General features: G+C 40.2%; 2 protein-coding genes across 4 annotated transcripts in view; one reads left to right on the top strand and one right to left on the bottom strand.

Moving 5' to 3' along the window:
• Prkn (parkin RBR E3 ubiquitin protein ligase) overlaps positions 1–2,192 on the bottom strand; it is a 1,140,372-nt gene extending 1,138,180 nt beyond the window's left edge. For both annotated transcript variants that reach the window (XM_028772728.1, XM_028772727.1), the window contains exon 1: positions 2,108–2,192. In XM_028772728.1, the coding sequence (XP_028628561.1) occupies positions 2,108–2,114 (7 nt within the window). In that variant the 5' untranslated portion in view covers positions 2,115–2,192. The remainder of the gene's footprint in view (positions 1–2,107) is intronic.
• Positions 2,193–2,403: 211 nt separating this feature from the next.
• The window catches only part of Pacrg (parkin coregulated), a 421,199-nt gene continuing 409,187 nt past the window's right edge, over positions 2,404–14,415 (top strand). The window contains exon 1 of one of the 2 annotated variants that reach the window (XM_028772757.1): positions 2,404–2,833. In XM_028772757.1, the coding sequence (XP_028628590.1) occupies positions 2,678–2,833 (156 nt within the window). In that variant the 5' untranslated portion in view covers positions 2,404–2,677. The remainder of the gene's footprint in view (positions 2,834–14,415) is intronic. The other variant, XM_028772756.1, reaches the window with a different exon arrangement.

Here is a 14,415-nt window from a genome sequence, read left to right as displayed (position 1 = left end):
CAGGATTTTTCTCAGATCAAGGGCTTCACTAACAGAACACAGTATTTCCTTCACTAGGCGGATACATACTGCTGGAGGAGAGAGCAGAAGTATAGAAGGCCTCAGCTCTCAGTAGTGCTATGCAGAGGAAGAAACTGTTCAGCTCCTGGAGCTATTTATGTGTCCTTTGCTCTGCAGCAGATCTCTGGGTAATTACCACCTGCCCTTGTTTCCTGCTCAACAATTCCTGCTCGACAATTAGTCATAAAAGTGCAAAACTATTCCTCCCAGAATTTCCTCTGAATTGTTTCCCCTCTCACCCGCTTTAGGCACTGTCACAGCACCCAAGCCTCCAACCTGGCAATTCAGAACTTTATTAAAATATGGCCACCAATAATAACAGGCAATACAACTAGTTAAACAAAATGTATGTAACATTGTTTATGCAGTTTTTTTAATGGAAGTTCCTTTTCTTGGGGCGGAAGACAAGGATTTAATCATTTGTGTTGAAATGCACACTTATTTACCCTGTTAAAAGAATACCCAAAGAAAAGAACAGTTTTTAACTTTGCCTTCTATTTCCCCGGTTTTTATCAGTAATTGATTTAATTGTAACATCCAAATGGCACAGTTCTTATCAAGAGAGTTCCATGTAAATCTAAATAAATTCACCTAAATGTATTCTATCCTAAAGTTATGAATATAATAATTTATGAGACTTTATAAAATGATTATTTCTAGGTCCTAATTTCCTACCTCTATATAGCCTTAGGGGACAATCACTCATCAAAACCATCCATGAACTAGATTTAGTTGAAAGAAACTAAACATGTATAAGTATCTTCAAACTATGAGATATTTCTTTCTTGTAAAATCTCTTGTAATTTTTTTTTCCTAATCTGCCCCACTTGGTTCTCACTGATTCAGTTCAGATTTGGGTTTACAAATGACTCTTAAGTAAATGGCACTTAAAATGCTTAGTGCCATTCATGAAAATGTACACTTTTAATTTAACAAGTTTCCAATTCACTCATCCAAAATACACACTACCCTACAAAGGTGAGAAGCAGCTGGGCATCATTCGTTTGTACCTCTGCTTCCATGAGGATCATAGCTGCCTAGCACGATTCTCAAGAGGAGGAAAGGAGGGCTGCACACTTAAACGGCATTGCTTTCATGAGTTAAAACAGACTTGGCTACTTTCAGCGAGTAACGCATTTACTTCATAAATGCATCTCTCATCCATCTTCTAGACACATCTTGGATAGACCGACTTCAGACGTGCTTGGTGCGATACCTGTCAGGCATGTATCACAAACAAGTTCACTAAATCTTCAGGACATCACTTGGGGGCGAGTCTACTCCAAACGGGAATGTGCGCTAAACACCACTAGGCATTTGTTTCTACTTATCCCGGAGGAGAATCCAAAAACGTGACTCCGAATTTAATATCTCTGCCAGAGAGGACCTTTCCAACCTTCCTACTTCGCAGTGCTCAGAACAACCCTAGCGGCCACTTCCAAAGCTGCACTGGTCAAACTGCACCCAGTTACAATCTGGGGGGGGGGGGGGGGGAATAGCATCTTGGCTGTTATCTACTCAGCTATTCTTTCTTCTCTGATCTCCGAGGACACATTTGAAAAAGACAAAACTGATGGATTCAAGTGCGATCTCCGCCAGGCAGATGCTTTCCTGAGATTCTCTTAAAGTCCTAGGGTGTGTGCACTCGCCCTGAAGTGATCGAGTTTGACCGAAACAGACCTGGACTGGTCACCCTGCGGTGCCGCAGGGCGAGCCCCGCCGTCGAGGGGCGCAGTGGAGCACGCGGGTGTCCGTGAGGACGCTGTCTACAGCGAGCACCTGGCTAACCTTGGCTAAGGAGGGGCGGGCACGGGAAACTCACACTTATGCTCTAGCACACACCCGACCCGGCCATTGGAGGGGGCCCCACGGTCCGAGGAAGGCCACAGAGCGGGCGGAGCGCGGCGAACACGCCTCCGCCCTGTCACTGACAGGTGGCTCGGGTCGGCCCCCGAGGACCCCACTCGGACCCGTGGGGTTGTGATGTGGCGCCACACACGGACGCGGGGCGGCGCGGAGAGATTGTACCTGGCAGGCACCCACGTACCTATCATGGTCACCGGGCGGGTGGTGGCTGCGGGGTGAGCAGGACCTACGCGGGCACTGGCGCCCGCCCGAGCCTCCCACCAGCGTTTCTGTCAGGTTTAGTCATCCAGGCCTCCCCCACCCCTCCCCTCGCGCGCCAGGCGGGCGCGGTGCGCACGCGCACCCGCCCCTAGCGCGAAGCCTGCCGGGAGTCGTAGTTTTAACGCGTAAGATTCTTCTCAGGCGGCCGCCTCTGTCTCCGCCGGTAACCTTTTCCGGAAATGCTCGTCACGGAGGGGCGGGACTAGCGGCCCGTTGTGTTGACCAGTCGCTTAGCAACCAGAAGGCTCACCTTTGAAAGCTTTTAGCGGCTCCAGCCTCGGATCCCAGCCCTCTTCCCGCCCCTCCCCTCCCCTAAACTCCCTCCACCTTGGTGCTGCCAAACATCTGGATCACCCTGGGCACCACGAGGGGTTGAATTTCTACCACTAACGCGCCTTTTTACATTTTTTCCCGACCCCCTGCTCACATCTGTAAGAGCCACTGGTTTTTCTACCACACCTTTGATAAGAACAAGACGTTTTCTAGGAAGATGGTGGCAGAAAAAGAGACCCTGACCTTAAACAAATGCCCAGACAAGATGCCGAAGAGGACCAAACTGCTGCCACAACAGACGCTCCAGGTGCACCCGCCTCATTCCCTGGTTTCTGAGGGCTTCACAGTCAAAGCCATGATGAAAAACTCAGTCGTAAGTGATCTTCCTCGATTGAACGCACTTGCTCCGAAGCAGGGGACATGAGGTTGTAGAGGATGACAACCCCCAGGATGGATTCCAAGTCCAGGTCCTGGGTACTGTTTGTCAGAACTGGCAATGACACGGTCGGTAGCCGACTGTGCCCAACAGTGTGCAGAGACCTAGGCTAGGTGGTTAGAGAGCCTTCGGGGCAGGTGATGTACTGGGCTAGCTTAGGAGCACCTTTTTGAGAAAGTGTGCTTTCTCCACTACCCCAAATTACACTTAAACTGTAGGAGGAAAATCCTTACCCTTAGTGCAAACTAAATTAGTTCCACTCAGTAAAGGGCCTCCTGGAGTGAAGTTCCTAAGAAGTCATAGGCTTGCAAAATTTAACATGAACCAGTATGGGACACATAAACTCATCAATAATCTAAAGTAATTTATCTCATCTCAGACATTTTAGAATGCCTTAGAATTTACTTAGCAACATTCTGACAGAAAAGGTCTTAGCCTGTTAAAGTACTCAAAAGTTACTTCTGTGAAGTCTGGTTCCTAATAAGCCTTTTAAATACATTTTAAATAATACGAGCTGTATTTCAACTGTCTCTATTAATACAATCCCTATTTCATTTTTATGACTTGTGGTAATAAAAATAAAATATTATTAACACCAATAGGGGAAAATATTTAAAGGCACACAAATGGTTTAGCTATCTGCCTAACACTGCTTTTAAACCTTCTTGTGTATGAAATACCAACGGATTTGGTATGCTAAACCATGTTTGTCTACTGAGTGGGCACCTGTTTAGGAGTGTGGGATTAAATATTAAATGTAGTTTTCAAGTTTGTAAAATTTACACCCTGAGAGGATCTTATTATACAGCAATTCAATATATCAGCTTAATAGTGTTCTCCGTTGTCCCATTATTTTTCTACTTACATATTGCAAGAGTAATACATTTTTCTAAATACATACTTAAAGGACACAAATGAAGTAGATTACCTGTAGACTTTTAGCTTGGATTCCTATGTTGCTACACAGAATTATATTTCTATTTTTTTTTGTTATGTGTATTAGTTGATCTATAGTAGCTAAAAATTTTTGGAGTCTAAAAAATAACTGCAGAGTTACAGGAAACAAAAAGGGTTGTGTCTCTATTCAATACTTAAAAGTTCACCAATTATGAATTTTCTGATGTAGATTTTGTCACATTATAAAGTACTTTTCTCCCTTCAAAAGTATACTTCTCTTCAGAGTGTATACAACAAGGTTCATCTTTTAATTGCACCCAAGTGTACCAAAACCCATCCCCAAACCACTTCTCAGGAGTTTCAGTCACCTTCCCTTCCCCCTGTAAGACTTCAATTCAGTAGGCAATGTCTTTTCAATGTTCTTCCAAGAAAACTACACAGAATCTTCCCTAGGCAGTATAGAAATTATGAAATGGTGATAAATGTAAAGATTTATTATTTGTGAACTAATTTCTTAAAAACCTAGAGACAAGTGGTCTTAAGCAGTAAGTGGTTCTTATGTTTGCATGAACTTTTGTGTTGGTCTCAGTAAAAGTAAGCAATCACAAAAGTCTTTAATAGGAGAGTATTTAAACTCATAGTGATATAGTGTTTTCCATTAAAATTTGAAAGGGGGTAGATAATTTGGAGATTTTCAGATTATTTTCCTTCTCGGAGTATGATGATAAAGTCCAGGATCAAAAACCAGTTAACAAGTATTTATTCCCTCTATCAGCAAAAAGTGGACCCTTTATGGCTTATACAAACCTCATCAAAAAGTCACCTAGGACAGGCATTGGGAAGCACACTGTAACCTCATGCTCAGGTGGCAGAGCCTCCTTGAAGATAGCCTGGGCTACACAAGAAAAAAAGGAAGTCTACAGTGCATATAAAGACCCTGACTCAAACACACACAGCAAGCTAGAATATGGATGTAAGGCTATGAAGATGTCCCTTGTAGGCTCTGACTCCAGGCCCTCCAGAAAACAGGCTAAGAAAGCTATGGAATTTCAAAAAGACACAATCGCCAAGATAGACCATACACAAGATGAGAAAAACATGAATTACTTGCCAAAATGGCACAGTAATGAGTGTGCCCCCTGTTTAAGTCCATGGTTAAGCTTAGATTTGAAGGCATAACTAGTTGAAAGAGAGGCTGAGATGGGCTGTAACTGGTAGCTCTGTGGCTAGCTCGAACTTGTTATGTTTTATTACTGTGGTAGCAGGGTGATGGGACACTGGGGATCATTAGAAGTCATGAACTACCTACCAGTGCTGAAGCTAGTGCATTATGGTGAGGAGAAACATAGAGACAAACAGAAGAGTCACTATGCAAATGGTTAAACATCTATGGCTGGCACTGCAAGCATTCATTCCACCCAGAGCATGTAGTAAGGATGGTAGATTCGGATGGAAGCCCTCATCACCCCCACACCTCAGGTAGGTCATGTCTCCCAAACTGTTCTCTACCAGTCAGTTATCAATACAGCTAGACTAAACTTTCCAGAACAAAGTTCTCCTGATTACATAATGCAAATATTTGGGAGCTATAAAAAACAAACAAACAAAAAGCCCATACTTCCACAGAGGCAGCCACAATTATTCTTAGATAATTTCGTGCATTTATACAACCTATCTTGACAATATTCACCCCTTATCCTCCGTCCCTCTCTCCCTGACTCCCTAATAACTGCCCCTCCCACCTTCCTCTTTTGTTTCCCATAACCCACTGAGTCCATTAGTTCTGCCTGCGTGTGTGCGGGTGTGTCATCGTTCACCTGAGCATGGCGGCTTGTCAGGTGCCACGCAGCAGAAAGAAAATGGACTTCCCTCAGCTTCCTGCTGCCACCAGTTGTCAGTGGCTCTTTAGCGAGGGGTGCCCCTCAGGAGCCCCTCCCCTCGTTCATATTGGCATATTAACTGGCTTTATCTTGATTAGGCCATGCCCTAAGAATTCCGAAGTGCAATGGCCGCGTCATGTCCAGAGGACACCGCGCCTCCACGCCCTCTGGCGCATACATTCTTTTGGACCCCTTTCATCGGTGTCTCCTGAGCTCTGGTGGGAGCCTGGTGGGAGCCTGGGCGTGAATGTTCCATTCTCAACACTAATCATTGTTCTCTGCATGGCCTAGACCAGGAGACTTCTATAATTTAATCCTAGTCTATACTTTTTAAATTCATAAGCACCCCTCCCCTCCCATTCTTTGTTGCTTTAGCTAACTGAAACCCAAGAGACTGAATGGTGGTTCTTGTTTGGGCTGATGCTGCTTCTTTACTGACCGCCCATCCCTTTACATAACCTGCATTTACAGCACCACACTGTCACCAGATAACAAAGGTATGCCGATTGGCAGGTATGTGCACTCCCAATACTCCCTTAACGGCCAGGGATGGAGCTGTCAGTAAAAGAAGACAGGCAGTGAAGCAGCTGGTTAGCACAACGCCTGCTGCTTTAAGGACCCTCCTAATAGCTGCCCCTCCCCATCCTGTTATCCCTCACTCACTCTTTTCTTATTTGCATTATACTTATATCTGCTTGTGTTTTAACCCCTTGTATAAGTTCCCTGTGAAAACAGACTCTACTAACTCATCCTCAGATTTTACCAGAGGCAAACAATGGATTTGATAACTAATGAAGGAAAGGCACTGTTTTCGTCTTGTCTTCGCGGCCTTGTCATTAAAATGGATTCTTGTCTCTACATTTTTTTTTAACATTCACACAATTAGGAGACCAAAAACATTGCTTAAAACACAGTTTGGCCATGATGGTTCTAACCTTCCAATGCTCAGATACTCACTGCCCTGAGCAAAAGCTCTCACCTCCTGTGAGTTCCACTGAGAGCTGGCTACTGTTGCTTTTCACGTACGTGTTTACACATGTGCACATTGATTTATACACATACCTTCACTATCTGTACTTTCTACCTTACTTGCCCAAGGGCCGCCATCATGGCTTTCTTGCTGGTCCTGATACACCGGCATGTCTACCTTGGTGATTCTCTTTCCAGTTCCTTTGCCTGTAGTGTAGAGACCGCCTTCTCTTGATGTCTCCATTTCTTTGTTAAAAGGTTGACTTTGTAGTAAGGTATTCTATTCTCTGACTAAAAATCTAAACCATGCAATCTTTCCCTCCGACCCTGTTCTCTAACGCCTACAGGCTCGCCTACTCAGATGCTCTGATGTGATAACTGTGCAGTTGAACCTGTGCTTTCCCCATTGGAGACTCAGCCTCTGGAGGCCTGGCATGTTATTGTTTCATCCACTGCTTCCTCTCCAGTTGAGGAAAAATCCCTGTCCCATAGTGTGGGCTGTATTTTCTTCCTTCCTTCCTTCCTTCCTTCCTTCCTTCCTTCCTTCCTTCCTTCCTTCCTTTTTTCCTTTTTCTTCTTTTCTCTTTTTTTGATAAAATGAAATGACTTAATTTTATAACTAATTAATAATCTTTAAGTTGGAATTTTCAAAGAAAATAACAAAATAAGTGCCAACATCACAGAAGTCTTTTCTGTTCCTTTCTAGTCACCCCTCAGACACACCCTCCCTGTTTGGCGCTGCTTTTGTACCTGTTTTATATTTGGGTAAACTATGTAATTGTTTTGTATCTGCTACTTCCATCAAAATTATGTTTCTGCGATTCAGCTCTACTGTTGCATACAATTATGGTTGTAAATTAATTGTGCTGATTAACTTTAAATGTCAGTTTGACATAACCTGGAGTCACCCGATAAAGCCTTAATGAGAAGCTACAGCGGGTTGGCCTGTGCGCACTTGGCTGTGAACTTGATTGGTCATTATGATGGGAAGCTCCACCCCAAATGTGAGGGACACTATTTCCTGGGCCAGGCCTGGAACAGGAGAAGTGTGAAGAAAGCTAGTTAGCTTCAGCACAGTTGGCAAGCAGCAAATGGCTAGTCTGCCTCTGCTGCTGCTGTTGCTTCCTGTGGGTGGTGACGAGCTGCTCGGACTTCCTGAAAATGGTTGACTGTCACCTGGAATTGTGATCTAAAATAAACCCTCCCTTCTGGTTTGGGCATCTTAGCACCGCAACAGAAATGAAGCTCACACACAAATCCTCTGTGTCTATTCCTGAATAGCATTTTAGTGTACTAATGTACTACCATTTATTTAACCACTCTCTTCTGAGTACTTGTGACTTCCGATTTTAAGATTTTCACATGTAGCATTCTGAGGAAATTTTAATCTTTTTTTCCTCTCCACTCTTCCTACTCCTTATCTTCTTTGTGCTGGCAGTTAAAATCTCAACACTTCTCAAAGTCATTCATCATAAGTACTTGGAAAAAGGAACAGCTGAGCCTATGGTTTTCCTGTTGTAAGAAGACATTTTCCTAACAAATATTCTTACATCTATGTTCAACAAGTTACTTCTTTTAAGTCAAATACTTTCATTGATTTTCATACATTATATTTTAACCATAATCTTGTAAATGTAGCTATAGAAGTATACATATACAAAATAGTGGAATGAGTGATGTATATGGCTTCTGTATTTAAAATATAAACACCTTTATCATTTTCTCCGTTTGAAACATAGTCTCTATAGCTTTGGCTGGCCTAAAACGTGCTATATAGTACAGGCTGGCCTCAGATCTATCTTTCTCTGCCTTCCAAGTACTGATATTAAAGGCATGCACCAAGAAGCCTAGTACTTTATAAAGATTAAATAAAAGTAAATAAGATCTTCCTTACCAACAGAGACATGGCTTCACGTTATATCTTATCTGTCTATTGCCATAGCTTGGAGTCTAAATTTTGTATATATTCCCAAGTGTATATAATAAATATATATGTGCATTCATGAATTCATGAGCTGGGTAGTTGGGTGATTGATAAAATGGATGGATAGATAGGTAGATAGCTGACAGATATATGGATGGATGGATAGATAGATAGATAGATGACAGATGATAGATGATAGATAAATGGATGGATACATAAATAGATAATTGAAATTTAAGATTTATTCTTTAGCTTGCGTTGTTACTGAAAGTCTTTGTTTTGTTTTTATTTTTTTATTTATATGATTGTTTTGCATCTACTTATGTCTATACAATGTGTGCACGCCTGGTACCCTCAGAGTCTAAAAGAGGGTAACTGGAGCTACCAAGAGTTGTGAACCACACTATATGAGTGCTAGGAATCAAACATGGGTTTTTTGCTAAAGCAGCTGGTGCTCTTAACTTCTAAGACATCTCTCTGTCTCCTGAGCTGTTTGTTGTTGTTGTTTAAAACACATATTTATGTGATGCTTCTTGGATCATGCACTATTATAAAGGGGAAATTATTAGGAATATAATAAAAGGATATTCATATGAAAATTCCTCCCATTTATCCATATTTTCTACCATAGTGTAACATAACTGAATGAAAAGTATGTTAACCCACCTGTACCCAGCATGAAACAGAGTGATGGGCAGTGATAGAGAAGGTACCTGATGTTCTGTCTGTACTCTCGGACGTGAGGCAAGCATCAGTGTACTTCATTCAAAGAGCCCATCCCTTCATGTTTTAAAGGGTACAACACTGTTTTCCCAGAACTCCAGTTCTAAAGGTCAGGAATTTAATATTTGAGATATTTTAATTTCTTTTATTACACTTACTAAGTTCTCTAGCAACAAAACTGCATAGATTTTTTTAGGACTTCTTTTTTTCACTTTCAAGCCTTATTTGCCATATCCAGCTGCTATACAGCTAAATTGAGGCATACATCTCTAATTATACAATACATTTTTACTGAAAAATGAAGATTTCACGTGCATTCTTTACCAAAGTAAACTAAAATTATCACACTGGTTTGATTTGATTAAGCAATGACAGTCTTTGAAAGAATAGTTACACTTTTTTGTATTGAATATATATATATATATTATATATAATATATATATATATTGCCATTCAGTATATTATTCTGTTTATGGCATACCCTCTCCCAACACTTCCCAGATCCTTCCTACCTACCCACCCGTCCACTCCACTCCCTCTCTCCCTCCCTCTCCTTCTCCCTTTCCCCTCCTCCCTCTCTAAATAATAAACAGGCAAACAAAAAGTGAAACAAACCATAATTTAAAGCGCGCACACACATGTGCACACACACAAGAAACATCCACATGAAAGCAAAACAAAACATTCTCTCTTAAACTGATCTTAAAATTCTTCTGATTTGGATGACAAGTTAATTCTAGGGGTTGAGGGAGTAGGTACTAGGTATTAAGCCCACCCTCATATACAAAGTCAAACATTCTAAGAAGCCATGGATTTATTGTCTTTATTTCAGTATTGTTTCTTCTTGTTTTATTTCCATTGTTTCTATTACTAAAGTTTTCTGATAAGGTTATATTTGATTGTTTCATTTCAACATTCTTGTTAATGTTTTATTTCAATAGAAATTATATTCTTGATTTTTAAATGGTTGCAATGTTGTGGGGTTTTTTTCCAGTGGTATTAGTGAAGAATTGTTGCATCATTGGTTAGAACTTTAAATCTGTTTTGGAGTATGATTTTTGCTAGCACACACTAATCTGACAAAGCAAGTAGATTCATTGTAGTATTGCCATATATGCATACACTGCACAATACACACACAAACACACGCATACACACACAAACACACACACCTCTTTTTCTATTCCCATGGTTGATTCCATGCTGTACCCTTGGTGCCATAACAAACTCAAATTTGTGGAATCTCTCTAGCATAGCATCTTAAACTGTATGTGAGGACCCTATGCAGTGTCATATATGACTAGCTGCACATGAGACTCATGAAAACATTTGGCAACAGTAAAAAGCTTCTAAACACAAAATAGCCAGAATGTAATTCAGAATTGAATGTGCCCTAGAACCGAGGAGTTACTGGACGAGCTGGCCTGAGTCTTACATCCCACAATGTCACTTTGTCCTGTGATGACGGGCCATGTGAGGCCTTCAGATTCTAAAACATCTGAGATCAGCACTCTTGCGCGCTTATGAATTGCAGTGTTTTGCCTACATACAAAATTTCCGTCCCTACAAAAATATAATGGGTTAAATATGTGGGCAATAAAGACAACATTTCCCTATCGTCTTTTCTCACAACGTTAAGTAGCAGTGTTAAGTATCTCTGCATGTCAATGAATTAGGATGTTTGTCTTTTAATTTACTGTCTGATGTGGTGGCTTGAATCTCACACACTATAGAATGAATGGATTTTGGCTCAGGGCTAGGATACAATCCCTAGCAGTTTCTATCACTAATCATACTTCTATAATCTTTATAGCTATATTTCTATCCAAGGTGACATCCTAAGCATTGACTATTATAAAATCAAAATATCAATCACTTCCAAACAATGCTGAATGTGTCTTAATCTGCAAATCAAATAATTAGCCAAGATTTAATTCTTTATGTAAAAATAATCAAATATTTGAGTCTTATTAGTATGCAGACTTAGTTAGTTTCTCTTTAATAAAATGGTGACATTATATGCATAACAATGAATTACTTTAAAATAGATGTATTTGTGATTTATTATCAGTATTTATTTAGCTTAGTATATTATATGCATAAACACTGGGAGTTATATAAAGTTGTGCAGGTTAGGTGGGTCATATGTGGAAACAGCTTGAGAAGCTCTGCTCTGCAGTAAGCTGACTTTGATTCTGTTGAATGAATACCCAAAACTCCTAGAGCATCCACCTGAAGATGTTCTACTCCAGTGTTTAAGCAAATGCCATACTTTGCCATGGTGAAGAGACCGACTTACAGTTCACACTGACCATCTTGGTGATCAGGCGCTTACCATCTACTGAACGCTTACTGGTCTTTGTGTTGTTTGTTCTAACCTGGATGAGCTGGAACCTCATGTAGCTTTCATCCGTTGGCTATTGTACTACTTAAAAAAAATCTGTTCAGTTCAATTGCCCTTTTCTTGATAGGATTCTTTGATAATTTTGTTGTGTAATTTTGAGCTCTTCACAAATTCTATATATTAACTCCCTGTTGAGTAAACATTTTACAGAATGTTTACAGAATCTCTCCCATTATGTAGGTAGTTACTGCGCAGAAAGATTTTTTAACACAATGCAGTCTCATTTGGAAATTCTTGCTCTTACTTCATATGAAATACTGGAGCTCCATTCATAAAGATTTTTTTAAAATATGTTTGTTGTTCAATGCTTATGATTTTGGCTTCTGAGGTTGATCCTGCTTGACATGTCTATAAAAATTATGCTTTAAAATGATACCCATTTTTAGAAATCTTTCATGGAAACTTGAAAATGTATGCTTTTATTTATTATTCTGGATGTTTAATGAAGCTGATCTGTTTTATTGCGAATTATTACAGAAGGCATCTATTTAAAATGGTGTTACTACTGTCAACATGAAACACAGCTCTTACTCAGATGGTTTTAGATGAGCCACATATGAACCGACACAAACACACTAAATGACACATTCAACCCTAGATGCAGTTACATTGTTGTTCTGTAGACATAGGGAAGTTGTCAATCACTGCATTGGTGGGCAACATTAGTACATGGGTTGTAGCAAAAAAGGAATTCTCTGCTGTCAGTTACAGGTCCAATCCAATGGCATTCTTGGCTTTGAAGTTAGTGGAGTAAGTGGTCTGCCATGTTAAAGTACCTCAGAAGTTTTAAGTTCAAAGGATTCTAAGATCATATGCAGAAGTGGATGAGGATAGCCCATGATAACATCAGCTGTCTACAACATCCCTGCTCTCTGTAGTCTTAATGTTCTCACCCATCATTCTCCCTGTAGAAACTTCAGTGTAGATGTCCAGACTTTTCCAGAAATTTCACTTCATACCTGACCTATGCATCTAAACTGTGTAAGAACTGTGTAAATCTTGAGCATATTTGAAATAGCCATAAAAGCTTTAGTGTATCTTAGTATTTCTTTTCTGTTGACATACTTGATTGTCTATAAAAAGTATATTTTCGGAGATTATTCTGATTGCTTACACAACTTATTGTCAGAGTCAGGTCTTATCACCATGTCTTTCTGGCTCTGTGATGTTGATCAGTGAGTAGGAAATGAACAGCAGACAACTTAAAAACAGGCATCAGAAAACAAGGAGAGACAACTTCAAATGGTTTCCTCTTGCTTCCCTTATCCAGGTCACAGGACCTGTCAAGTTTTTCTTTAGTGCTGAAAGTAACAGAATCTTATCAGTATCCATCTTCACCCTGACTTTCTTGAGGGACTCAGAATTCAAGATTTTTATCTATGCTATTTCAATTAGTTCATTCTCTGGAAAAGGTTTATTTGTGTATTTAATATGTGGTTTTCTTTTAAAAGTTTATTCTTTGATAACTTTATGCATATGCATAAATTGAATATGATCTTTCACCCATCCAGTTTCTCCTGGACCTCTCTCAACAAGGATCTCTCCCAGCCTCACATTGTCTGTCATGTCATGCCCCCTGAAGAAGAATAATTCTCCTTCCCCCAGAAGTTACCAACTGCTAATAATGCATGTTAGGGTAGGAGCCTTGTAAGCTCCTCCCACTCCACTCTTTACTTTTGCTTGGCTTGACCTTTATGCAGATAATCACAGCTGGTATGTGTTCATAGGGCCATAGCCATGTCATGTTCAGGGGAAAGAATTTTCCAGAAGCTCTCTGCTACTTCTTTTGTGATACTCCTTGAACCTTGGTGAAAGGTGGTGAGGTGAGGTTGGCATACATGTCTGACATAATGCTGAGCAAGGACATCCACTTATTCTCAGTACTTTGAGCAGTTATGACTCTGAATTTACTGCTGCCCACTGAAAAATAAGTTTCTCTAACCAAGGGGGAGAGTGGACCTAGTCTATGGAAATAAATATAAATATGTATTTTTTCATAGTTAGTGCCCCATAAAATGAAGTTTCTTTAGGGAATTCAGGGGAATATCATCACATTAGCTGTGAGTCCTTCATAAGAGCATATTTAAATAACCATTTGCTTCATGGGGGGAGGGGGGCAGGTGTCTCGTGAAGTCACATGCTTGACTGTGCAGTGAGCATGTGATGGTGAAAAGCACATCGAGGTCAGAGTTTGACCAACATGAGTTTTTAGGACCTGAAAAGGGAAACGAGCGTATCTAGATTTGGAATCTAGGAACTGGAACTTCTAAAGCCTGTATTGGGTAATTCAGTTACTCAGTGTAGTGAAAAGTGTATATTCAGAGAGAGATTGGGAGAGCCATAGGCTAGACAGAAATTTAAGGTGTCATTATCTGTGCATTTTCTCATTTACCAAAGTTACTGTCATTCCAGAGGGAAAAATGTAAGTTGATTATATTACAAAAAATAATTATGTTGTGAAAATAATTTGTATTTTAGAATTATGTTTCTAAACCAACTCACATTAAAGTCATTGACATGACATCAGTTAGACAAAGTAATACGAGAAAAAAAGTATGATTATACAGTAAATACCAGATAAAATGATAAATACAAGATAGATCATGGCTAACTACCTTCTTTTGTGGTTTTTACTTAGCAGAAAATCTACCAAGAACTATATTTTACAGATTCTGTGTTCGAAATTAAAGTAACCATGAATAAATAGTCACTGAGACAAATA

Source organism: Grammomys surdaster, unplaced genomic scaffold, assembly GCF_004785775.1.
Source record: "Grammomys surdaster isolate TR1022 unplaced genomic scaffold, NIH_TR_1.0 218, whole genome shotgun sequence".
NCBI lineage: Eukaryota > Metazoa > Chordata > Mammalia > Rodentia > Muridae > Grammomys > Grammomys surdaster.
Note: the sequence above shows the minus strand (reverse complement) of the source record. Positions and strands in the feature narration are given on the sequence as shown.